Raw genomic sequence first — 26,978 nt, 5'->3', positions numbered from 1 at the left:
TTCCTTTTGTTTTATCCCAGCAGCCACACCAATTTGATATGATTTTGGAAGGCTATTCTAGACTCTTGATTGAAAGTTGGATTCTTTTAGTGTTTATGATGGTGTAGTTTGAATATGACAAGTTCAAATTACTCTAAACTTGATTAGTAACAATGAATATGGAGTTATTAATTCCTAAACAAGGATTAACAATAACTAGGGTTTGCATTCGCTGCTTAGACTTTGGATTCACTCCGAAAACTTTAATTCACAAGGAATAGGTTAAACTTAATCATCATCCAACCTTTACAAGGTAAGGTGCCTTTATTTATAGGAGAATAAGCAAGAAAACCTTGCTCCCCAAGTACATCAAAACCCACGACCCTCTAGTAATAAATAAGGAAAGTTTTCTCCCTTAAATTTAGCTTATAATAATCTAGCTAGAACTTAAGGAAACAAAAGTTTAAGGAAAGATAGCAAATTTCCTTAAATACAACCGAATCACACGGCTACAAGAGTTCCTCTTGCACACCACTTTACATTTCATACTTAAGGAAACTTTCCTAAATTACAACTTATGACAGCTAGGACTTTAATGAACCGAAACAATCTAACATTTTCGGACCTTATTACAACTGAACTTTAAATAAAAACATATTTTTAGTTACATGTAAAACCTCTACTTTAGGAGTAAAATAAAACCATGTAACGACCTAAGAAAGAATTTAAAGATAGCTTGGTGGGGTCATCCATGCACGCATCAGTAGATAGGGTATAATCCGGCAAGGCTATGAGGAAGAAGAGATGCACATTTAGTGAAGAAACTGTTTATTTTTTTATGTATGTTTGTACTTAATATGTATAATTTATGTATATAAGATATTTTATATCATTATAAATAATTTTCGAATTTCTCCTAAAAAAATGCTTTTGCTATACTAGGGATTAAAAATAACGAAAGTTTGTTACGTAAAAACGATTTTAAAACACGTTTAAGGGGGTTTTGATCGTTTTAAAGTTGCTGTAATTTTTAGTTCGAGATATTCATTTTCATTACTTTATTTTCTAGGCGGAGATTTCGTTGTAGGAGACTTTTAGCGAGTAAAAGTGGCCTACCGATTGGTATTACAAGGTACGTACATCGTCTACGTGCTATGTGATTTAGAAGCATGCTCTAAGAGTATTTTATTTATTAGTATCATGTATAGGACTCTATTTGTTCATATATATGATTACTGGAATTATTTTACATGTTATATGCCTGTGTGCTACATGTGACTAGAAGTGATTATGATATAAATGTTTGTATGGAAGTTGATGCAAGCAGGATAAGTCAAGTTTATTTATTAATTCGTGAGTGATTAATATAAATTAAAGTGAATCATGTCTTACATGTATTCTTTGAGTATTATTTATTATCTTATAAGGACCGTGGACCTTATTTGGTAAGTTACAAGTTCTACCTATATAAAGGTAAAGTTTATTGTTGGCTAGGTTCAACAAGTAAGTTGGTAAAGGTTAAAAAGGAGTTAAAGAGTCTTGGTTGATGAGTTGTGATCACTTGTTAATCCAAAGATAAAAAAGATTCTGTTATGATTGTTTGAGTATTAGTTATGTGTTGCTTTTTGTTGTGTCAACAAAGTAATAAAATATATTTAACGTAAAGTGAAACGAGAATAAGTTATAGACTTTAGACTGGTCACGTCTAGAGTTGGACACTAAGGGTTGGAGTACATGGTGGTAGCCCATGGCTTTTCTAGGAATGGATTGATCACCATCCCTCTTTCAGTTCAAAGGTTCCTCGATATCGCAGGTCATTTTTGGAATATGTGGTAGCTCCCGTATTTCATATTTTTAGATAAGTCAACTCGTCCAATAACTATTCCATTTAAAGAAAGAAATAATATTTAGAGTCTAGTTCAGTAAAGTTGTCTGCAGATTATTTTATGTTATATTATTTATCCTGCATGTTATTTTGTAGTATCATGTTTAGGATTATTTATGTCTGATATGTAGTACTCAGCTTTGCTGATTACGTGCTTGTCTGTGTGTGTGATCATGGCTTTGCCTATTGATCCTGTGATAATGATCCTTCGGGTGAGCAGAGTCGAGAAAGCATTGACATTACAGGTTCGCAGATGCATCTCATTGGGAATCTGGAATGGAGAGACTCATTGTATTACTAGGACAATTTAAGTTGCTTTCGTAGGAACATGTATTTTCAGACATTAGTTTTAAGTTGGTGTGTTTTAGTTTCAAATATTGTTATTGATTTCATAAGTTTTAATAAAGTTGTTTTTAGTAAGTTGTTTTCCGCTGCAAAATTCTGAGTAAACCGAAACGTTATCACACGGGCGATAATGCCTGGGTAATTCTCTAAGGTTTATTATAAAAGTATTTTTTCCAAGAAAGAGAGAATTATCGGGGTGTTACAAAGTGGTATCTGGGAGCTTTAGGTTAGTTTAAGACTTATAGGCGCCTAACTAACTAGCTTACTAAGTGATTTTAGCTTACTAAGTTACCTAGCTTATTAGTTATTTGAAGGAAACCTTAGTATTGCTCCTACGTTTTCATTTCAAAAGTTGGACATAAAATATTTTTTTTAGAACCAGAATTTTTTTTTCAGTAACCGAAAATTTTTTTTTTCTGGAAATTTGAGGGTTCGAAAATTTTTTTTTTCGGGAAATGCAAGTGTTCAAATTTTTTTTTTCGAATATATTAAGTCCGAAATTTTTCCTTTTCGAGTGGAATTTTTTTTTTCGAGTGTCCTTGGGTCAGAAAATTTTCTTTTACTCGATTTTTTTTTTCAGGCACTTAAGTAATAGTACCTATAAAAGTGTCTGCATTATATTTCATGCCTTTAAGGTTTATATTACTGCATTGTGAGAGTGGGTAGTATAAGAAGGGCATATAGGATAGAAATATTATATGCCTGCATTAAAAAGTTAGTTCAGCATCATTATTATTTTCTTCCCTGCAAATAAGTGCATTATTATTCCCTGCAATTAAGTGCATTATTATTATACTTCCCTGCTAATGATGCATGAATATTTTTTTTCTTCCCTGCTAACTGTTTATAATTCTTGCCTGCAAAGTGTATATTTACATGCCTTTGTTTTGTTTAACCCCTTTTATTGTGGGAACGCGTTAGAGAGAATGCTAAACCTTCTGGTTTATTGTGTTGTAACTCTACGAATATGGCTGCTAATCTAGGAAATTATTTTAACCCCATCGTTCTGACCGACGATGAAGCCGACGACTTTCATGCACCTATTGACCATAGAGAGTATGAAGACCTGCATTGGACGATGCGTCGTATTTTGAGGAAAGAATTTGCTAGGGATGATGAAGTCATCATAGAAATGGACCATGCTAGAGGTACCACTAGGGAGGATATCTATCATGCCTGTTCAGGTATGAATCTAACCTGAAGAGGACGAAGACACCAACCTATTAGAAGATCTAAGATCCAGGAAGAATTCATTGATTATATGAGGATCGAAGAAGAGATGAAGCTAGTGATGAAACTTCATACCTGAAGAAAATATAAGAGACTAAGGATAAAGATGGCAATGTAGTGCCATAGTTATATATATACTATATATATATTTTTTATTATATACAATAACATAAGATAAAGTTATAAGAATAATGTTGGATGTGTCCAACAAGAAAAGGTGTTTTATAGAGTTATCATTTTAGGAAAAATATAGATACATATGTGTTTTTTTTATTTCACATTTTTTTCCCTTCTATGGAAGAATAAAGATATTATTTATTTTATTGGAGGGAGTAAGAATTTATTTTGGGCACGTGATGGGAACATTTGTTTTTATTTTATTTTCATTATGTATCATATTTTTCTTGCTCAATTCATTTCAGTTGATATGAATATATTTACGTGAACACATTAGAGAACACTTCATGTTGAAACTTAGTGGAATTGTTTGTTGATGCGATCTTTAATGATCAAATTAAATGTTGCCTTATTAGATGACTATGTAAGTTTTCTGGAACCTGAGTAGAGTTATATTACTTTCAGGTCCCGAGTAGAATGCTAACAATACCAACTAGCTGATGCTATTCGCCTCTTGCGGAAAAACTGAATCAGGACAAGGCGAACGTCCAGAGACTGCTGGAGAGATGTTCGAAAGACTGGCCAAAGTAAACCACCTTACTTTAAGGGACAATCTGACCCTACCTTCTAGAGAACTGGATTAGGGAATTTGAAATTATTGAGTAGTAAATTGCCCTTGCTAATATGAGAGTAGGTCAGTTTTATATTGAAGGATGAGGCTGACCTTGTGGTGAGAGAAAATGGGCTAGATTGAGTGCTGCTGAGGGATTCAATTGGGAAGCCTTTGTGTTTTCTGAGGGAAAATTTTACCCTGCTTCATGAGGAAACAGAAAGCTCAAGAGTTCATCAACCTTAGAATGGGTAGTATGATTAATTCTGAATATTATAGTAAATTCATAACCCTGTCTAGGTTTGCACCTGAGGTGGTAGCTACTGAGGAGCTTAAGGCTCAGAGGTTCGAACAAGGGTTGACTGATGAAATCCAGTTGGGATTAGGGGGTGAAACCTTTACATCTTTAGATGTGGTGTATGGGAGAGCTTCACATATATATGGGTTGCAAACAAGGAGAGATAAGAGGAATGTGGTAATAGGCAAAAAGAGAAAAGAGGTTAGTACTGAAGGAAACCAAGGGAATTTTAAGAAAAATCGGAATGGTAATGGGAATTTCCAAGGGAGGAATAACCAGGATAGTCGCAAAGGGAAGCCTGAGAGAGTGCATCATTGCAAGTTTTGTGACAAAAATCATCCTGGGAAAGACTGCAAGGGAGAGTTAGTGACATGTAATTATTGCCAGAAGAAGGGTCATAGGGAGTATGAGTGCTTATCCAAGCACGGTAAGGATCTGAAGAATCAAGAAAATAATAACCAGGTTAGATCAGGATCCAACCAATCAGGGAACCAAGGTCCTAAGCCTGGAGGTCAGCAGAGTAATCAGGGAAACTATAAGCCTGCGAGTGAGAATCCTAACCAGAATAAACCTGTAGGAAAGATGTTCGTGATGAGTCGTAACGAAGCTGAGAGGTCTGCTGATGTGGTTACTGGTAATTTCTCTATTAATTCAGTCATTGTTAAAACGTTATTTGATTCGGGGGCGACTTATTCTTTTATTTCGTCTTCTGTCCTAAAGAGTCTGGGGTTAGTAGTATATGAATCAATTGACTTGTCTATTAGTATTCCTACTGGAGAAGTCATAAAGTGTACTAAGTTGTTCAAAAACCTGCCTTTGAAGATAGGAGGGAGTGTCTTTCCATCCGACTTAATTGAGTTTAACTTAGGAGACCTAGATGTGATTCTTGGGATGAACTGGTTGAGTCTTTACAAGGCCAGCATTGATTGCGAAGTTCAAAAGGTAGTGTTGAGAAACCCTTCGGGAAAATTGACCGCATATAGATGATTTGGGGAACCCAAGAAGTTTGGAGTTATCTCAGCTATGCAAGTGCAGAAGTTGATGAGGAAGGGGTGTGAGCTATTCTTCCATAGCGTGCAGGATGTTAGTAAGGAAGCTGAACTAAAACTTGAGGATGTCCCAATAGTGAACAAGTTTATGGATGTATTTCCGAGTGAGATTTCGGGTATGCCGCCTGCAAGAGCTGTTGAGTTTACAAGGGGTGTTCGCGGTTTGGGTTGGTGCTGTTTGGGACGTAACCTAACCCAAACCGCAAATATACGGTTTGGGATTTTTCCAACCCAAACCGCACCGCACTTTTGCCCAAACCAACCCAATCCAAACCGCGCAAAACGGTTTGGTGCGGTTTGGTTTGCGGTTTAACCATTTTTTTTCTGCGACATTAATTTTGTAATATAATATTAAAAAAAAATTTGAAGTTGACTTATTTTATATTTCTAAGATGATTGCAAAAAGAAAAATAAAAAAAGGAGAAAGAAGCCATGGAAACTGCGATTGATTAAATTTAGAGGAGCAGTAGTGAGTTGATGAGAATGAGCAGCAGAATGCTGATGAGTGAAGAATGATGAGTTGATGACTGGGAAGTGCGAACTGCGATTTGTGAAGAGCCAAAGAAACCATTAACCTAACCTAAAAGCGTATAGTATTGTCAAAGTACTCAAGTGTCAACAAGTGTATTTTTTTAAAAAAATCAAAATAGATAAAAAAAAATTATATAATATAAAAATGCGGTTTGCGGTGCGGTTGCGGTTTACAAAAATTTAAACCCAACCCAAACCGCAAACCGCGGTTTGCTTGAAATCGTAGCCCAAACCGCAATTTTGAAACCGCAACCCAACCCAACCCGCAAAAAAGCGGTTTGGGTTGCGGTTTGGTGCGGTCCAGACCGCACTCTGAACAGCCCAAGAGTTTACCATAGACTTAGTTCCTAGAACTGCACCTATATCTAAGGCACCTTATAGAATGGCACCTCCTGAGATGAGTGAGTTAAAGACGCAATTGCAAGAACTTTTGGATAAGGGTTATATCAGGCCTAGTGCATCGCCTTGGGGAGCTCCTGTATTGTTCGTGAAGAAAAAGGATGGGAGTATGAGGTTATGTATCGACTATAGGGAGTTGAACAATGTTACCATCAAGAACAAGTACCCTTTGCCTAGAATAGATGACCTATTCGATCAACTGAATGGAGCGAGTGTGTTCTCAAAGATTGACTTACGTTCTGGGTATCATCAATTGAGGGTAGCCGATAAGGATGTGCCTAAGACCGCCTTTAGAACGCGTTATGGTCACTACGAGTTCACTGTAATGCCATTTGGGTTAACCAATGCTCCTGCTATATTTATGGACTTGATGAATAGGATCTTTCATGAGTTTTTGGATAAGTTCGTAGTGGTTTTCATTGATAACATTTTGATATATTCGTGGAATGAAACTGAGCATGATGAACATTTAATGGTTATTTTGGAGACTTTGAGAAAGAACCAGCTATATGCCAAATTCTCTAAGTGTGAGTTTCGTTTGGAGAAAGTAGCATTTTTGGGTCATTTTTTGTCTAAGGAAGGAGTCTCAGTAGATCCTGCTAAGATTCAAGTTGTGAGTGAGTGGCCAACTCCAAAGAGTGTGTCAGACATTAGGAGTTTCTTGGGTTTAGCTGGCTATTATAGGAGATTCGTGCGAGATTTATCAAAAATAGCAAGACCCATGAGCAATTTAATGAAAAAGGAGTCCAAGTTTGAGTATCTTGAAGGATCGGTTAACCACTGCACCTGTCTTAACCCTACCTGATGGGAATGAAGGATTTGAGGTATATAGTGATGCTTCAAAAAATGGTTTGGGTTGTGTGTTGCAACAGAATGGTAAGGTAATTGCGTATGCATCGCGTCAATTGAAACCTTATGAGGCTAATTACCCTACCCATGATCTAGAGTTAGCTGCCATAGTGTTTGCATTGAAAATTTGGAGACATTATCTTTATGGAGCAACTTGTAAGATATTTACAGATCATAAGGTTTGAAGTACATATTTACTCAAAAAGACTTGAATATGAGGCAGAGAAGATGGTTGGAGTTGATTAAGGATTACGATTTAGACATCCAGTATCATGAGGGGAAAGCCAATGTGGTGGCTGACGCCTTGAGTAGGAAATCGAGTCATAGTTTGAGTACTTTGATAGTCCCTGAGGAGTTGTGTAGAGATATGCAAAGGTTGAATCTGAAATTTTAAATCCTGGGGAAAGTGAGGCTAGACTTAGTAATCTTTCTTTGGGAGTGTCAGTTTTCGACGAGATTATTGAGGGTCAAGTGGGGATGAGCACCTAGACAAGATCAAGGAGAAAATGAAGCAAGGAAAGGAAGTAGACTTCAAGATTCATGATGATGGGAGTCTAAGGTTTAAAGGAGGTGGTTGTACCACAGAAGTGCAATGACCTTAAGAGACGTCTTATGGACGAGGGGCATAATACTCCATATTCTGTGCACCCTGGGGTGACAAGTTGTATAAAGACCTTAAGGTATATATTGGTGGCCGAACATGAAGCGAGAGGTAGCTGAATAGTGTCTAAGTGCTAACCTGTCATAAGGTGAAAATAGACCATAAGAGACCCATGGGGAAGGTTCAATCGTTAGAGGTCCCTGGATGGAAGTGGGATTCATTTCTATGGACTTTGTGACTGCCTTACCCAAGACGAGGAGTGGAAATGATACCATTTGGGTTATTGTGGATAGACTGACCAAGTCCGCCGTATTCATACCTATTAAGGAGACATGGAAAAAGAAGCAACTCGCTAAGACCTATATAAGCATGTAGTGAGATTGCATGGAGTTCCAAAGGACTTATTATCTGGACGTGACTCTAGATTTCTATCAATTCTGGAAAAAGGTCCAATTAAACCTTGGGACAACATTGAAAATGAGTACGCCTTTCACCCTGCGACCGATGGTCAGACTGAGAGGACTAATCAGACTATGGAGGATATGTTGAGAGCTTGTGCATGATTTTCAAGGAAGTTGGGAGGACCAATTAGATTTGATTGAGTTTTCTTACAACAATAGTTACCATGCGAGTATAAAGATGGCACCATTTGAGGCATTATATGGACGGAAATGTAGAAGTCCCATTTGCTGGAATGACTTTAGTGAAAATATAGTTTGGGGACTGAATTTATTGAGGAGACCGTCAAGAATGTCAGATTATTCAGGCTCGAATTCAAGCTGCGCAAGATAGGCAGAAGTTATGCAGATTAAAACGCGCGAAGATGAGTTTGCTGTAGGTGATAAAGTATTCTTGAAAGTATCACCCACTAAAGGCGTTATGAGATTTGGGAAAAAGGGCAAGCTAAGTGCTAAATATGTAGGCCCATATGAGATTTTGGAGCATTGGGAAAGTAGCTTATAGATTGGCATTGCCAATGGAGTTTGAAAAGATGCATGATGTATTCCACATCTCCCAACTTAAGCGCTATATCCCTGATGAGCGTCATGTGTTAGAGCCTGAAAGAGTTCAGATAGATAGTAGCCTCACATATGAGGAAAGACCTGTCAAGATTCTCGACAGGAAAGTGCGTAGTACGCGCAACAAGGATGTTCATATTGTCAAAGTTCTTTGGTCTAACCACGAGTCAGAAGAGGCAACGTGGGAAGCCGAAGAGATATGAAGAAAAAGTATCCAGACCTATTCCTTGAGGTGAGTTACGAGGGCGTAACTCGTTTTCTTTAAGGGGGTAGAATGCGATAAATTTCGCGCTTTTGTCTATTTTTATGAGATTTTCATGCATATGTATGCCTATGTCGGGCAATTTGCACATGTTAGTGCAAAAGAAGTAGAGTCTCCGCATAAGAAAAAGTGTTCATAAGTAACACAAGTGTTTTAAAAATGGGAAAGTGCACAAGAGGCACTACCTTGTTTCAAAATTTTCGAAATGTGAGTTCAAACTTTTGAAAGTACGAGGTTTTGTGTTAAGTTTCGGGACGAAACTTCTTTTAAGGGGGACTGTAATCCCCCACAATTTTAAAGAATTTTCATAAATATATTAAAGTATTTATGTAGTTATATTTAAATCCAAATGAGTTTGGAAAATGATTTGATTTTTTAAAAAGGGTGACTATTTTAAAAGTCAACTGAAAATTATTTTTCATAGCTTAATAAAATTTGAAATATTTTAATTAAGCATGTTTAATAAGAGTTTTAATATTAAAAGTATATTGAAAAGGAGTTAATGGAATCGAAAGCCCAAAAGTGATAAAAAGGGAAAGATATTTGATGACTAAAGTTTAATAGCCCATCTTATTAGTCATCAAGTTTCATTAATTAAAATCTCTTTTCCTAAGCCCAAAGTAAAAGCCTTATATAAATATCCTAAAAACCCAAATATTTTACCCTACACTTTATTTTCCTTCTCTTCTCACGTGTTTCTCTCTCTCTACTCGGCATTCTCTCTCCCTCCTTGGGCGTCGTTTCTTCGTTTCTCTCTCAAAAGTTCGTTTCTTCTTCTTCAAGTAACGTTTCTTGTTCAACAAGAAACGTCACAAATCTTTTCAAGAGCCAAAATATTGCTGCCGCCGGTCCTCTGCTGCCCTCTGTCCGGCGCCCCTTTTCCCCCATTGTTGTGGTTGTTTTCTTTCTTCCTCTCTAAGATTCCATTAAAGTACTAGTTTTTATGTTATTTTATTATTATTACATGTTTTGAATTAAATTTCTGTTTTATTGCAATATATTTCGGTATCATGATATTATATAATAAATTTCAGATTTATTATGTTAAGTTTATTTTAGTTTTTATCATGAAATTTATAGTTTTTAGGGTTTTTAATTACTAGAAACTATATATATAAGTATAAATCATGAGATTATTGTTGTAATATATATATATATATATATTATATTATGAATTATTTTCAGAAGATTTATTAAATATTATAAGTGTGTAATTTCAGAAAATAAGTATTTTAGAGAGTTTTAAAGATTTTAATCACTAGAATAGTTGTACTATACTAGGGATTAAAAATAACGAAAGTTTGTTACGTAAAAACGATTTTAAAACATGTTAAAGGGGATTTTGATCATTTTAAAGTTGCTGTAATTTTTAGTTCGAGATATTATTTTCATTACTTTATTTTCTAGGCGGAGATTTCGTTGTAGGAGACTTTTAGCGAGTAAAAGTGGCCTACCGATTGTATAAAAGGTACGTACATCGTCTACGTGCTATGTGATTTAGAAGCATGCTCTAAGAGTATTTTATTTATTAGTATCATGTATAGGACTCTATTTGTTCATATATATGATTACAGGAATTATTTTTACATGTTATATGCATGTGTGCTACATGTGAGCTAGAAGTGATCATGATTATAAATGTTTGTATGGAAGGTTGATGCAAGCAGGATAAGTCAAGTTTATTTATTAATTCGTGAGTGGATTAATATAAATTAAAGTGAATCATGTCTTACATGTTTTTTTTTTTTTTTAAAAGGAAAGAAAAAACTAGGGAGGATCCCAGGATTTGGGCCACCCTAAAGCATCCTTTCGGATGATTACAGTAAAAGGTAAAACAGGAACATCAAACCAGTAAGTAGTGGTAGGGGAAGAATGACCCCTATGCGCCATCCAGTCTGCAGCCGCATTAGCTTCTCTAAAGACATGATAAATCTGCACTTCCGCAAAGTGACCCAGCTCTTGGATTGTGTCCAAAATAGATGAATGAATCTTCCAAGGAATCTTCCATACTAGATTAACAGCATTAATAACTGCCAAATTATCACCCTCAATAATCAACTTGCCAATACCCATAGACTTAGCCCCTCTAACACCTTCCCGAAGACCCCTAGCCTCAGCTTCTAAGATGGAGACCGAACTGTCCATAGCCCCAGCCCCACACAGCTTAACAACACCTTCAGCATCTCGAATAACGAAACCAAAAGCCGCTTGCCCATTAGCCAACTTAGAACCATCAAAATTGACTTTAAAAAATTCCACCGGAGGAGGGGACCAGAAGACATTATTCCGAGCCACCACCTTAATATTCTGAGCAACAGCAGGAGAAATCACAGAGTCCACTCCCGCAACAACCGCCCCCACAATCTTAAGATTACTCACAAAAGCTTTAACCATCGAACTAACCTTAATAGGAGAAGTCGAATCCTGCCTGAAAATGACCCCATTACGCGCAAACCAAACAAACCACCACCCTATAACCATACATTCCACTTGAAACCTTGAAAACAAGGATTTAAGATTTAATAAGAAATTGTTAAAAGAAACACCATCCTCAATTTCCGGCGGGATAGGCCAATTTAACTGCTGATGGAGGTCCAAAAAAACATCCTGGGTAAAAGGGCACTTAGAAAAAGGATGATCAATGTCTTCCGAGTGAAAATTACAAAACACACATTCCAGAGGAAGAAAAACATGACTTAACTCTAACCTTTTCTTAGTAGGAATCCCATTATGACATAATTTCCATAAAAAGAACTTAATTTTTGGTGGGATAGACAGCTTCCAAATCCACCCAAAAGGTGATGGGGCAACTAACTGCTGATTAAACCCTTGAAGAAGCTCCACCCCTGACTTTACTGAATAGATACCATCCGGAGTAAGCCCCCAAATCCTTTTATCCTGACACGAATTACTTGGTAAAAAATAGTTCGCAATCAAAGTGGAAATTTCAACCGGAACATACTGCCTAAGTAAAGACACATTCCAATGACCATCCTGATTAATAAAAAAACTAACTTTTAGGGCCTCCGACCCCCTGGGAACTGGGCAGTTTTCTTCCAGAGCAGTACTAAAGATCCAATTATCAAACCAAAAGGAAATCTGCTCGCCATTACCCACAATCCACCGGAGACCCTTCTTAAAAGTGTTACGAAGACTCACTAACCTTCTCCATTGCCAAGAAACATTAGCCTTAACTTTATAATTAAAAAGGTCAACATTCTTAAGATATTTACGAGTAACTAATTGGACCCACAAATTATCCGGAGACTCCAAAATCTTCCATAACAATTTAAATTGAAGCGCATTATTGTTGACCTTAGCTTTTCGAAGCCCTAAACCACCAAATTTTTTTGGGCTACAGATCTTATCCCAACCAATCAGGTTAGGGGATTTAGCATCACTATCTTTATTCCAAAAGAAATTCCGATAGCACTTATCAAGGGAGGAAAGAATAGCTGGGGGGAGAGAGAAACTTTGCATTTGATAATTAGCTTTTGTAGCAAGATTGGACTGAACTAGAATAGTCCGCCCTGCTTGAGACAGAGAATTAGCTTTCCATTTAGTTAATTGAGAACTAACTTTCTCTTGCAAATCAGCAAAGGTAGCATTTGTGACTTTAGAGTCAATAATGGGGCACCCCAGATACTTACCCAGCGAGAAGGATTTTTCCATTTGAAGAATCTCGGCAAAATTAGCAGAAACGTTATCAGACACATTTTGCGTACATTGAAAATGTAACACCCCCAAATTACTCACTTTTAAATAAATAATTTAATAAATAATATTTGAGTAATTTAGGAGTATTACCTCCACGTGACTAACACGCTTTCGGCAACCAACTACTAACTAACCAAAATAACTTGCAGCGGAAGACTTTAACCAAAAATAATAATACTTCTTTATTAATAAAAGTAAATATTGTCTCAATACTCAAAATAAATGAAACACTCTAATCTAGGTGAAGATCCCCTTCCTAGTATGCTCCCATGCACATCCAAAATTCACCTGCAAATCTGCTTACCAAAAAGGTAAACAGGGCAAAGCCAAATAGGAAAAAGAAAATACGCGTCAGTATAAAACTGAGTACGAAATGTACTAGATAAGTAACACATTTGTTAGTTCGTAACAATTTTTCATTTCGAAAACTCCATCACCAATAATTCAAGAATAACTCTTTAAGAATAAACTTTTTCAAACACTTAATAATAATTCAAGAATAACATTTTAAGAACAAACTCTTCCAAACACTTGAATAATAATTCAAGAACAACCTTTTAAGAACAAACTCTTTCCAAACACTTGAATATTAATTCAAGAATAACCTTTTTAAGAATAAACTCTTTCCAAACAACTTGGATTAAAAATAATCCTGAAAACAATTCCTCTTCTTATCTCCCCTTCTATTTTGCTAAGTGTGCACACCCCCCAAGCTAGTCATCCCATCACGGAGCTATATCAAGGGGTAACTATAATTGCCAACAAGTGGACTTTGAATCTCTTGATATTAATCAAGCGGAAATAATAATAATATGACTTGTAAGTCATGAATAAACCTCCTTTCCTCATAAACAACTTTTTGAACATTCAAAGTTCATAAAAACCAATCAACCTTTCCTTGTAAAAATAATTTAATTTTTCCAAAAAGGATAACAAAACTTCTATATAAAATGATTGATAATATCATTCCTTCTTTTCACTTTCAAGAGTGAATAATAAAACATTGTAACCATTTTAAACCAAATTTCTAAACCAATCCAACCAATAAAATCAATAAACAACTTTATCATATAAACCACATTTTAAAAGATCTAGCTACATAACGTACCTTGATCTTGCACAAACTAATACTAGTATCTTCACTTATTCTTATACTTGACTTTCTCATAGTCAACCAACAAGCAATCTACCACATGAACTTAATCATGAATTTAAACATGAATGATCTATCATGAGCATAATATTTTTGAGTAAGAAATATGAAAATTTTTTCTTAAACAAAAGAAAATTGAAACTTGAATAAGAAATATAAAACTAGAATACATGGAGAAGAAAGAAGAACTTTGAAGTAAGAGATTATAGATTCTTCAAAGTTTTTGTGTGGAAAAGATGGCTAAAGTAAGGTGTGGGGTATTTATAGGAGTAGAATAGATAGTACTTAATTTTCAAAATTAAAGAGTTTGTAACCTTCACCATAAATTAGGAGATTAAACCAAGATTTGTAACCTTCATCATAAATTTGGAAAACAAAACTCCCCCATTTACTTCACAATCCCGTCAAAAATAATGGCCTAAAAAAAAAATTTTTTTTTTTTTTTTTGGTTTTTTGAATAATTTTGACTAGGATTTAAACCAAAAGTTTAACAAATCCAATTTTGGCGCCATATTCCCGCCAAAATAATTTAAACCAATAAATATACTCAAATATCCTTTGCTTAAAATATTTATTTTAGAAAATAAATATAAAATACATATTTATTTATTTAAATAAATACTAAAAATACGGGGTATTACAGAAAAGCAGATTTATGAAAATTAATTAATTGTCCTGACATAGTACAATACTTGTCAAGAATAGCTTTTATAGTAATACAACTTTCCTCCGAAGCTTTAGCAAAATCATTGTATCATCAGCAAAAGTCAGAAAAGGAATTCTAACACCTAATGTCCTAAAGTAACCCCTAGGGATCTAGAGCCCATCAAGCTGGCCTGTTGCAGCTGCCTAGCCAAAATTTCCGCACATAAAATAAAAATATAGGGTGATAACGGATCTCCTTGACGAATTCCTCTCTGGGGAACAAAAGTTTCACCTGGGATCCCATTGACAAGAACCGAGAAAGAGACCGTAGTAATACACTGACGTAACCATTCTACCCATCGGGCACAGAACCCTAATTTTTCTAAAGTGATAAAAAGTATTTCCACTCTAACCTATCATAAGCCTTCTCCATATCCAGCTTAATAGCCAACCATCCTGAAGCTCCTTTCTTATTTTTGAAGGAGTGAAAAACTTCATGAGCTAAAAGGACATTGTCTTGAATCAGGCGTTCAGGCACAAAAGCTCCTTGCAGTGGGTGAATAATTTTCCCCAACACTACTTTTAATCTATTAGCTAAAATTTTTGCAATAATCTTATAGATGGTCGAACACAAGCTAATAGGTCTAAAATGATTAGGATTAGAAGGGTTATCAATCTTGGGAATTAACGTAATGAAAGTGTGATTGATTTCTCTAAGAATTTTTCCTGAATGAAAAAAGGCCTTTATCGCTCGGAAAACTGACTTTCCAACTAGGGACCAATATTTTTGAAAAAAGAAAGGGGGATAGCCATCAGGACCCGGAGCCTTATCAGGGGCTAAATCAAAGGTAGCTTCTTTAACTTCCTCATATGTAACTTCTCGACATAGGTATACATTATCATCATCAGAAATTATTTCTGTTAGAAGATCAAAATCTACATTTGCATCAAAGCCACACTTCATTTGACGTAAACCGATGTTTAAACGCTTCAGTAAAACATTCTTCAATTTTCAATGGGTGAGAAAATCTACCCCCTGTGGATCACTAATGGACTTAAGAATGTTCCTATTTCTTCTGATCGTGGCACATGAGTGATAATACTTGGTATTCGCGTCACTTAATTTAATATGATTTGATTTGGCAATAACCTTCCAGTGAATATCTTGAAAGTGAAGTAATTTCGCTTGTTTCATTAAAAATTTATCTTGAAGAGAAATAAGATGAGGGCAGGATTCATTAAACAGTAAGTCATTCTGGATAATTTTTAATCTAGCTTCCACAATCTTTAATTGTCTAGAAATGTTACCAAATCTCGTAGAAGACCAATTTTTCGCGCTTTCCTTCAGAAGCCGACATTTCTTGGTAAGGCAATACATAAAAGAGCCCTGAAACTGCGTACACCATGTTTTCTTTACAAGACAATCAAAATCCTTACGAGTGGTCCACAACTTATTAAACTTAAAAGGGGGAGCTTTTCTACATTCGCTAACTTTGAACTTTAGGGACACTTGACAATGGTCCGACGATGAGAAAATATGATTAAAAAGTTTTGCATCAGGAAAGGCAGAAAGCCAATCAATACTAACGACACCTTTATCTAATCTCTCCAAAATATTATTGGGACCATTAATTTTTTTTCTCCACGTAAAACTACTACCTTCGAAAGGTAATTCAGTACATTCTAGGGAATTAAACAACATATTCATGAAAGATAAGCGCGAGAATTGGAATACAGCTCCCCCTTTTTTGTCATTCTGAGAACTAAGTTCATTAAAATCACCCAAAATAATATAGGGGTCAGTTAGTGTCTTAACATACTCAATTAACTCAGACCAAAAATCTTGTTTAAGCGCATAATTAGGAGGGGCAAAAATAAAAACAGCCACAAATGAGCATTCCATGGCTAAGAGACTAATATTACAGGCTATAAATCTATCATTTTTAGCAATTACAGAGAGAGTAAACGGATTACTAGCATTATCTTTCCAAAAAAGCCATATGCCACCCGCCAAACCCATCGAAGGAATATAATCGGAGTGTTGGAACCCACATCTTCTAACACATCCCTCCCCCGGGGGAAGTTGGGCCTTAGTTTCGCACAACATCATAACTTGTACTTTATTATTAAAACAAAATTCCTTAACTTCTTCCATTGCAAGATGCCTTCTACAACCCCTTATGTTCCAAAAGCTTATATTCATAAATAATTTAACTCCCGTCCCAAAACATTACCTAAAATAACTTGCTGGATACCAAAACTAAACAATCTACTACACACCAATGTCTTCTTCCTCCATAAGAAACGAAACTTACGACAAATAATTCTAGGAATATTACCACTACTTGAAAAATAAACAGTATTTAAATCACCAGAATTACTACTACACTCCAAATAATTACAAAAGACAAAGTTAACTAACTTGAAAATGAGCAAAAATACATAGCTGGACCACCCGCAAGACAAAAAACCAAAAGCAATTTTTAAGATCAAAGTACTGTACGAGTTATAGTAGAATAAAAAACTAAAACAAAATGCATCAAATCCATTACTGAGCCTTTGATCTTTACGCAAACCAGTAGCCATTAAGCTAGCTACTTGGGTTATACATAAGTTGCTTAAATCAGAGAAGACAAATTGCCCAAACTTAACAAAAGAAATCTTGATAACTAGAAAAGTCCAGCACCAAATACATAAAAAACAAAAGTAATTACAATGGATGTCAGCAAACACAAGCCTGGGGAGGGATACAAAATATGAGAAACTAGATCTCCTTAACCACATACTTCTAGCAAGATGTCGAGAAAAAGTTTCCCATAGCATTATAAAAGCTACAATATTAACAACCCACAAAAAACTGAGCAACACTAATGCTCTTTGATCCAACCAGCCCCTACTAAAGCACCCAGAACTACTAAGAAACAATTCTGAAACCTGACATCCCAAAACCAAATAGCCAGCTATCATGAAACATTCAAGATTTGGCCCTCTTCAGACCTGATGAGGCAGAATCATCCTCACTGTTACCTTTCTTCCTCTTAGCAGCGCTAGAGAGAGAGGTGGGTTCCATAGGAGGATCCTGCTCAACACCTAAAGCACTGATATGCCTTACAATTGAGCTAGCTGAGTCAATAGAATGAAAAGAGGACTCATGTTGCACAGGAAAAGCCTCACAGATCTTATCATCATCATGTAATATCATGGTATCAATTTTACATCAGACTCAAAGATAGAGTAACCACCAAATTGCTGCTCAGCCAACTGAACCAAAGGACCAAATTGATTACCTTGATAAAACTCACCTGGATAGACCACTTGCAGTGGGATAGGAGACAGCTCAATATCAGTGCCATTAGATGGAGCAAAATCACAGCCTACACCCTCACCAACATCCTGAGGGGATACATCCAATAGGGCTGCTTGAAAAGCACCAGAGGAAGGTAACATAGGAGGGACAACCATACTTTCAGTGTCATCATCAGAGTCACTAACAGCACCATAATGAGGGGCTGAAGCATAAACAAGAGCCTTACCTTTCCCTTTACCATGAGCAGTGGGAATAACAGATGACCTTTTCATAGAGACAGATTCTTTAATACCAATTCCAACCTCTTTTTTCTTAACAAAATTGTTAACAGAAGAATGAAAACCACCAGCTTTTGAATGAGCAGAAGCTCTAGCATGCCTATACACTGACTTAGGCTTCGCTTGCACCACATTGGCTTCCACAGCCCTGGTAGCAAGGTTAGCTTGTCTATTAGCCAGAGAAAGGACCTCAACAAGATGCTTTTGTTTAGGGCTTTTCAAAAGTGATACTGTTATTTCTTTCTTGGGAGCATGCAGAAGTGAACAAACATCAATAGAATGATCTTCCAGACCACAAAATGAACAACCAGCACTGAAATCCTCATACCAAATCACATATTCTTTGAGTATTATTTATTATCTTATAAGGACCGTGGACCTTATTTGGCAAGTTACAAGTTCTACCTATATAAAGGTAAAGTTTATTGTTGGCTAGGTTCAACAAGTAAGTTGGTAAAGGTTAAAAAGGAGGTCAAAGAGTCTTGGTTGATGAGTTGTGATCACTTGTTAATCCAAATATAAAAAGAGATTCTGTTATGATTGTTTGAGTATTAGTTATATGTTGCTTGTTTGTTGTGTCAACATAAGTAATAAAATATATTTAACGTAAAGTGAAGCGAGAATAAGTTATAGACTTTAGACTGGTGCACGTCTAGAGTTGGACACTAAGGGTTGGAGTACATGGTGGTAGCCCATGGCTTTTCTAGGAATGGATTGATCACCATCCCTCTTTCAGTTCAAAGGTTCATCGATATCGCAGGTCATTATTGGAATATGTGGTAGCTCCCGTATTTCATATTTTTAGATAAGTCAACTCGTCCAATAACTATTCCATTTAAAGAAAGAAATAATATTTAGAGTCTAGTTCAGTAAAGTTGTGTGCAGATTATTTTATGTTACACTATTATTTATCCCTGCATGTTATTGTTGTAGTATCATGTTAGGATTATTTATGTCTGATATGTAGTACTCAGCTTTGCTGATTACGTGCTTGTCTGTGTGTGTGATCATGGCTTTGCCTATTGAGCAGAGTCGAGAAAGCATTGACATTACAGGTTCGCAGATGCATCTCATTAGGAATCTGGAATGGAGAGACTCATTGTATTACTAGGACAATTTAAGTTGCTTTCGTAGGAACATGTGTTTTCAGACATTAGTTATTAAGTTGGTGTGTTTTAGTTTCAAATATTGTTATTGATTTCTTAAGTTTTAATAAAGTTGTTTTTAGTAAGTTGTTTTCCGCTGCAAAATTCTGAGTAAGCCGAAACGTTATCACACGGGCGATAATGCCTGGGTAATTCTCTAAGGTTTATTATAAAAGTATTTTCTAGAAAGAGAGAATCATCGGGGTGTTACATTTACTGTTGAAGTGGAACATTACAAAATTCATTTTACGAAAACAAACATTTTATTGTTGAAATGGAACATTACAAAAATTCATTTATGAAAAAGAACATTTTATTGTTGAAATGGAACATTACAAAAATTCATTTATAAAAAAGAACATTTTACTGTTGAAGTGGAACATTACCAAAATCCAAATATGAAAATGAACATTTTTGGTTGAAGTGGAACATTACTAGAATTCAATTACTTAAATAGAATATATGTTTATCAAATATAGAGCATATTTTTAGTGAAAATAGAACATATTTTTTGGTGAAAAATAAGTTTTAAAAGAACATTTTTTAAAATTGAACATTTTCTTATCGAAAATAAAACAGATTCACAAAATATAGAACATAATTTTTTACTGAAAAGTAAGCTTAAAACGAACCTTTGTTGAAATAGAACATTTGTTCATTGAAATTAGAACATTTTTTACGAAAACTAGAACATATTTTTTTCTGAAAAATATACTTAAAATGAACATTAGTTGAAATAGAACATTTACTTATCGGCAATAGAACAAATTTACCGGATGCACGGGAGCACTGCACTATAGAATTGCAAATAATTTCCCCACCAAGAACGAGATTTGAAGAAAAAGACACAAATCTTTCCCTTTCTCATCATCATTCATCAGTCATCACCCACCCCATAATCTCTCGTAAAATTCAGAAATCAAAATCAGAGTCCAATCCTCAAATCATCTCAGATAGACAATAAGAGAAACACAACTAACCTCAACAACCCACCTCTCATTTCTCTTCAATGGCTTCCGCCACTTTCTCTGTCCTCCCTTCCACTCCTTCTTCCACCTTCAACCGTCACACCACCACCAAACTCTTCAATCTCAACTTCCGCCATTACACCAACCTCCGCAACAAACCCTTTTTCTCCACCACCATCAAATCTCTCTCTTCCCCAACTCCAACCCCAACCCTAACTCAAGACGACCTCAAAAAACTCGCCGCTGAAAAAGCTGTCGACTCCGTCAAATCCGGCATGGTTCTCGGCCTTGGAACAGGAAGCACCGCCGCATTCGCCGTCGCAAGAATCGGTGAGCTTCTATCATCCGGTAAACTCTCGAACATCGTCGGAATTCCGACTTCTAAGCGCACTCAAGAGCAGGCTGCTTCGCTTGGTATTCCTCTCTCTGTTCTCGATGATCACCCTCGTATTGACCTCGCCATTGATGGAGCTGATGAAGTTGATCCTGATCTTAATCTTGTTAAGGGACGTGGTGGTGCTTTATTGAGAGAGAAGATGGTTGAAGCTGCTAGTGATAAGTTTATTGTTGTTGTTGATGATACTAAACTTGTTGATGGTTTGGGTGGTAGTCGTCTTGCTATGCCTGTTGAAGTTGTTCAGTTTTGCTGGAAGTACAATCTTAAGAGATTGCAGGTTTCTTTCTTTCTTCTTCTTTTTTTCTTTAATGCAATGTTGTATGTGAGTGATCTTAGTTGATGAATTTTTTCTATGGTTTCATTTTCAAATTAGCAATAAGTGATATCACACTTTAAACCAAATGTAGGTTGAGGATTGTTTTGAAATTGTATTACTCGAAGTTGAGAAAGTTTTGAGTTGATTGGAAGTTGGAAACATTCTAAGTTAATTGAAAGTTTGAACAAATTGGGTCGATTTTTACTATGTAAAAGTGGTGCCTTTTTTCTGTTTGGGGCTGGGTGAGTGAGGGCGTATCTGTTTGACATACTCGTTGTGTTATAACTACCTTCATTGCAAAATATAGTAGTGTTTTTTGAGGTTGTACACATGTTAGTTACTACAATGGCATCAAAACTGATATTGTACTGGTTTTTTCAAACTAACAATTGCATTTCTGGTATATTAATTGAGGAAGTAATATTCGTAGTATCGAAAGTTTAGAAACAAACATTAGAAATTTGTAGTTATGCAGGCTTATTGATATTTATGCCTTTTTCTTCTTGGTTGCAGGAGATCTTTAAGGAGCTTGATATTGATGCAAAGTTGAGAATGGAAGGGGACAAGCCATATGTGACTGACAACTCAAATTACATTGTGGACTTATATTTCTCTACACCAATTAAGGATGCTGAAGCTGCAGGAAGGGAAATTTCAGCCTTGGAAGGCGTAGTGGAACATGGTTTGTTCCTGGGTATGGCTACTGAGGTCATTATTGCCGGGAAAACCGGAGTGAGTGTGAAGACCAAGTGATTTTTGTTGGTTGATGGATTCTGGGTATGGAATAGCTCTTTCTCCCACAGTATGTGCTTGTTCTTCATTTGCATATGCTCTCTCTCACTTCCTGTTAATGTTTAGATGGGTATCTGGCTCTGGTTTGAAATTTTTGTGCCCTTTGTTGTATTCTGATTATTGTTGTGATTTTGGCTAACTGTGTTGTGAAGTGTAGATGTGAACCCATGGCGAGATACGAAGATAGCTTATTGAATTGTGTACATTATGCTTTGGTGCAATAAATTCATCAACTTTGCATAGCGTGCATTATCTGATTCATTCATGTACCTCATTTTGTTCATACTGACCTTAAACATGCTTTTCGCTTGATCGTTGTCAACTTCCTTTGAATATATTACGTGAGGGAAATTACTTTTATTTGCATTTCTTTTGTCTTCAAACAATAATGGCATGTGTGATCCAATTTAGAGGTACAGAACTTCTATAAGTCAGTTTATTGGTGATATGCAGAGGTCCTGTCTTGTCAGACAGTAGGTATGTTCTAGGAATGAGAGATGACTAGCATAGAGGTGACCCATGTCCCAACATCGAAAAATTTCAGATATCAGAAGCATATGAGTCAACAACTACCATGTATCTCGTGTTTGGTTGGGTTTGGAGAGGTCCAAATCTACTAAAAAAACTCAGAAGGGGCCTTTTGAAATGAAAATATCACAAGGAAATTATCTATAACGAAAGTGACATACAAAAGGTGGTAATAGCACTAACAATAATAATACGATTATTAGATAGGCCATAGAACTAGTACTAATAGTACTAGGCTAGTAGCCAATAAGTATGTTGTAATAAATCTATGAACAATATAAACTAGAAGCATAATCGGAAATCAGTCTGAACTGTGGTGGTCGTTGAGAAACATCACTACCACAAAGTTGCAGCCAGAGACATCATTGTGATAAATATCCAGGTGAGCTTCCATGATCGCATCCCTGCATGGACGAAACAGGAGCGTAAGGCAGACAATATACTCATGCTTCGAGGAGTAAAACAAGGCGGTGACCCTTTATTTGATGGCCTACCATAGAAGAGCCTTTTTTTTCTAATTTGAATTTATTGATGTCCTCTCTAAATCATTTATGTTACTTTGAATTTATTAGGATTTCATTCTATCATTCGATGCGACTGAGTTTCTTTTTCTTTCAGTTTTCTACTCGATTGAATGTCGTTAAATTTCCTACATAGGAATGTAATTTTGACTAGTAATACTGACTTACAAGTATATTACACTGATATCTTGAAGACAAGTTTTATGACAACAAAAGTTGATTAAGTGGATAGATTGTAAAGGATGCAGAGATTATTTAGCTTGTTTTTGCCAAATTTGGTGGTAATTTTTGGCTAGAAACACCACTTGAGATAACTTGGAGATGCAAGAGTGATGGAGAGATATCGTAACGGTTGGTTGATTATTTCATATTCAACTCACCATGGTTTTCGCCTCTTGAAGTCTGACTGGAACTTGGACTTGGACTTGAACCAGGACCCAGTGTAACTGATCCCTTTGAAACATTAATTCCTAGCTTGGAGCAGTCAGATCCAAAGGCACCTACAAAACCAATTACCGGAACATCTAAGTTGAGGACGTTGCAATATACTGCATACAGCAAGTAGTTGCATCTTGTCCCATAGAGCTAAGAGGTTAGTTTTGTCACTTACAGTCACTGTAACATGGGAAGTGTGATGCGTTGAAGAGATTATAGGCCCCTGGTTGACATTGACACATATGCATGTAGTCTGACGAGTTTCTGCATGTTCCTTCGCCACAGTAGACCCAATTGCAAGCTGGAATACCAAAATTTCAGTTGAGAAACTTTCAATCAATTAGAATGTTGATGTTAACTTCGTAAAAATGCTGTACTTACGATTAAAGATAGAATTGTCATGTGGGTTCGTTGGGATGGGTGGCAGGGGAGGAGCAGCTGGCATACAGGAGTAGTTTATAGAACCTGTTTAGGATTTTCATCATCAGCAAATTGTACTCCAAGCAGTTATATCATAATCATAACAAACACCAAACCAACAAAGGACAACATGAAAAAGGTTTAAGAAGAAAGCCGCCGACTGCAGAATATTATGTTACTCTTTACATCTTTTTGAGTACTGATTAGTCATTACAGGTCCTTGATCGAGACTATGACATAAGTATGGAGTTTGAACACTTGATACTTCATGTGAAAGATTTTGAAATAGAAGCGGAGGTTGGCACTTGGATACATACCCATGTTAAGCATAGGTATTAGGTACCCGGAGTAGATATAGCCACATAGGTAAAAGATGAACTGAACCCTCTTAAGAAGTGGAACTTACAATTTGGGATAATGCATGGAAGAAATTGCAGATGTTGTTCCTCGCTGTCTGATAGACGGGTACGTCTCCAACCAGAGTCACATTCACATACAAAACCATGTGGCATGTTATCTGGATTTGATTTGCATGTTCCTTTCCCACAAGTTACCTGACTGCAATTTTCTGTTACCATAAAAAAATATCACAGAACATGACAGCAAAATTAAGTTCTTGATTTGCTGAGTTTGTAAATGATATAAAGCTCGGCCTACTGTCCACTGTAAGGAGAGGCGATCGTTTTACCTGAATTTCCGAAAGCAGTGATTGGAAGTAAGACTAAAAGTAGAGCTGCGGATGCTACGAGACTATAGTTAGCCATTGATTACTGTGTAAGAGAGAGAATACCAGTTAGAATTAATTGATGTGTTGGTAAATTACGAGTTATATTTATAGGACAATGGAAGGGAGTTGGATAGTGTTTGAAGGGCTGCTTTTACTAACACCATAAATCGTTTTCGTTATGGTAGGTTATGTAAAAAGCTTACTAGAAGCATAATAGTAAGAATTTTCCTCCTTCCTCATTTCCTGACCTTGCTTTCTGCGTCTGTGTTCACTTTGAATAATTTGTCAATGGTGATGCAGGTGCTTCTAGTAGTTTGAAATTTATCACAAACACATCCAACTTTTTTAGTCTGTTATTAATAATATGACTTGCATGCTACTTAGTTAATGAAATTTCCTTGGTATTCTGAAGAAAGTAACGTCTTTTTTGTTGACAAAATTATGTAAACAAGTTTTGTTATTTGCAACTACTGCATATTGAAAAAAAAAACTACTGCACATTGAAAAATGGTTCTTTGAAGAGTTGCTGTTAAACCTGAGCAACATGTTCTGATTAATTAATTGACCTGATCATAGAGAAGTCAGCAAAATGGGGACTGGACAAATGTAGGTAATATTAACCAATAAAAAAAAACTGTAGGTGATACCTACCTCTTGAGAGAAGTCATGAAACGCAGACGTTGTTGCGTTTCTGGTTTTTCTTGTTCTACCGTCTTTTTTAAGTTAACTAGTATTTTGGCCCGGGCGATACCCCGGATTCGTTACAATTATTATATATATTATTATTTATAAATTTTATAATTAAGTGTATTAGCTTTTCATAATACGCAAAGTCTTATAAAATACTGTCTCACGTTAATACTAACGGAGTTTGTTTTTCCTCCAATTCTGGGCCTCGGCCTTTAATTATGGTTTTATGGTTGATAGTTGTGATTCTGGCTATTAGTTATTGTTCTCTGATAAATAGTTATGATATTTGGGTATTTAGTTATTATATTTTTTTTAACATTAGTTATGACTTTTTGTTTTTCAGTTTCGGTTTTATGGCTAATAGTTTTAGTCTAGAAAATAACTAAAAGATTATAATTATAGCATATGAATAATTTTTATTAATTTCATGAGTAACAACTTTTTTTTTTTTTTTTTTTTTGATTGGGAAATTAAGTCAGCCCAAGGGCTAACCCCTACCAAGGTTACTAGCCTTGTAGAAACTACCAGCACATTGACTGGTAAAGCATGCAAAGCATGCTAAGAAAATACCCCAACATAATGCTGGGGGTAAGGATCGAACCCCTGACCTCAAGGATCAGAGGGGAGTGCTCTACCACATGAGCTAGCTCCTCATCCTTATTTCATGAGTAACAATGATGTATGGTTTTATAGTTATAGTTTTGATATTTGGTTAGGTATTATACTTTGAGGGTTGATATATTATGCGGTCAATAGTTGTGATTTTAAGGTCATTACTTTTATTTATTGCATGCATTAGTAAACATTGTTTTTGCATTGGTTATTTGAGGTTGACATAACTAATGCAAAAATGAGATAGTTATTCAAGAAAGAGAGAATTAGTGCGAAGTTATTTAAGAAAGAGATAATTTTTTATGCGCGATACTAAAATTATGTTCAATAAAATGCATTTTAATCTGATTTCATGATATAATAATATCTACTTCAGCGCTGCACTAATGTACTTCGACGCTTAACTAATGTACCTCATCGCTTAGTTAATTCACCCAGAAGCAATTTAAGGCTAGCATAACTACTAATGGGTGTAAGCACTTAACTAATTCTACTGCTGGGTTGATCATGCGCATGATATCAACATGACATCATCGGTCTCACGTTAACACTAACGTGAGACCGTCTCTCCAAAATGGACTTTGTATAATATTATGTCTAGTGCAAAATTGGAAAATGAAAGTTATGGCATGATAAATCGTTTTAAAAAACTTTAAAGGATTTGGGAGATAAAAATAATAATTTCAATGCAATTGGGGTAAGAGAATGTTGTTACTTAATAAGAGTGTTAGAGATCAAAAGGTTTGTCTATGTCTTTATAATTACATATAATTATAAGACTTTATTATGTTTTATAATGAAACATTAAGCATTCAAATTATAGTGGACTAAACCAAGGATATCTTGGCCTAGTGGTTAAGATTGAGGTGCTGTGAACGATAGGTCACAGGTTCAATCCCCCCTCCCCTACTTTGTACCGCCTTCGTGGCTCATATGGATCAAAAAAAATTATAGTGGACTAGTGGTTAAACTCTCACATTTCATTTTAAAGGTCATGTGTTTGAATCCTACTAAATACACATCGTTAATGTTTTTAAATGATAAATATGTATATTAGAAGCTTGAGAAGAGTGTCATGTGGCACCGTTTCTTTGATTGGAATGCTTTTTAATATATTTGTATAGATTTTTATCTTGAGGCGGGAGGAATTTTT

The 26,978-nt window shown here is 35.7% G+C and overlaps 2 protein-coding genes across 4 annotated transcripts; one reads left to right on the top strand and one right to left on the bottom strand.

The window, feature by feature from the left end:
• Nucleotides 1–20,266: 20,266 nt before the first annotated feature.
• On the top strand, nt 20,267–22,141 carry LOC104891122 (probable ribose-5-phosphate isomerase 3, chloroplastic). The gene is made up of 2 exons (XM_048643205.2): nt 20,267–21,061; nt 21,614–22,141. The coding sequence occupies exons 1-2, from the start codon at nt 20,429–20,431 to the stop codon at nt 21,851–21,853; spliced, it is 873 nt and encodes a 290-aa protein (XP_048499162.1). The 5' UTR covers nt 20,267–20,428; the 3' UTR covers nt 21,854–22,141.
• Nucleotides 22,142–22,530: 389 nt separating this feature from the next.
• LOC104891121 (uncharacterized) lies at nt 22,531–24,940 on the bottom strand. Of its 3 annotated transcripts, none has more exons than XM_048643206.2 (7): nt 24,772–24,940; nt 24,485–24,566; nt 24,203–24,364; nt 23,758–23,841; nt 23,552–23,677; nt 23,322–23,441; nt 22,531–22,824 (listed from the first exon to the last, which is right to left on the bottom strand). In XM_048643206.2, exons 2-7 carry the CDS (start codon nt 24,558–24,560, stop codon nt 22,757–22,759), a joined length of 636 nt encoding a protein of 211 aa, XP_048499163.1. In that variant the 5' UTR covers nt 24,561–24,566; nt 24,772–24,940; the 3' UTR covers nt 22,531–22,756. The 3 variants fall into 3 exon arrangements, with proteins under 3 accessions (XP_048499163.1, XP_048499164.1, XP_010675072.1); XM_048643207.1 differs by lacking the exon at nt 24,772–24,940 and adding an exon at nt 24,727–24,745; XM_010676770.4 differs by lacking the exon at nt 24,772–24,940 and having other exon boundaries at nt 24,485–24,695.
• Between the last annotated feature and the right edge of the window lie 2,038 nt (nt 24,941–26,978).

Source organism: Beta vulgaris, chromosome 4, assembly GCF_026745355.1.
Source record: "Beta vulgaris subsp. vulgaris cultivar EL10 chromosome 4, EL10.2, whole genome shotgun sequence".
Lineage (NCBI taxonomy): Eukaryota > Viridiplantae > Streptophyta > Magnoliopsida > Caryophyllales > Amaranthaceae > Beta > Beta vulgaris.
Note: the sequence above shows the minus strand (reverse complement) of the source record. Positions and strands in the feature narration are given on the sequence as shown.

Bases quoted from the DNA above. Each gene is read 5' to 3' on its own strand.
- LOC104891122 (XM_048643205.2), top strand. From the start codon at position 20,429: ATGGCTTCCGCCACTTTCTCTGTCCTCCCTTCCACTCCTTCTTCCACC. The intron at 21,062-21,613 runs GTTTCTTTCTTT...TCTTGGTTGCAG, and splicing joins ACAATCTTAAGAGATTGCAG to GAGATCTTTAAGGAGCTTGA.
- LOC104891121 (XM_048643206.2), bottom strand. From the start codon at position 24,560: ATGGCTAACTATAGTCTCGTAGCATCCGCAGCTCTACTTTTAGTCTTA. The intron at 23,842-24,202 runs GTAAGTTCCACT...AATCCTAAACAG, and splicing joins TCCATGCATTATCCCAAATT to GTTCTATAAACTACTCCTGT. The intron at 23,442-23,551 runs GTAAGTGACAAA...TTGGTTTTGTAG, and splicing joins CTTCCCATGTTACAGTGACT to GTGCCTTTGGATCTGACTGC.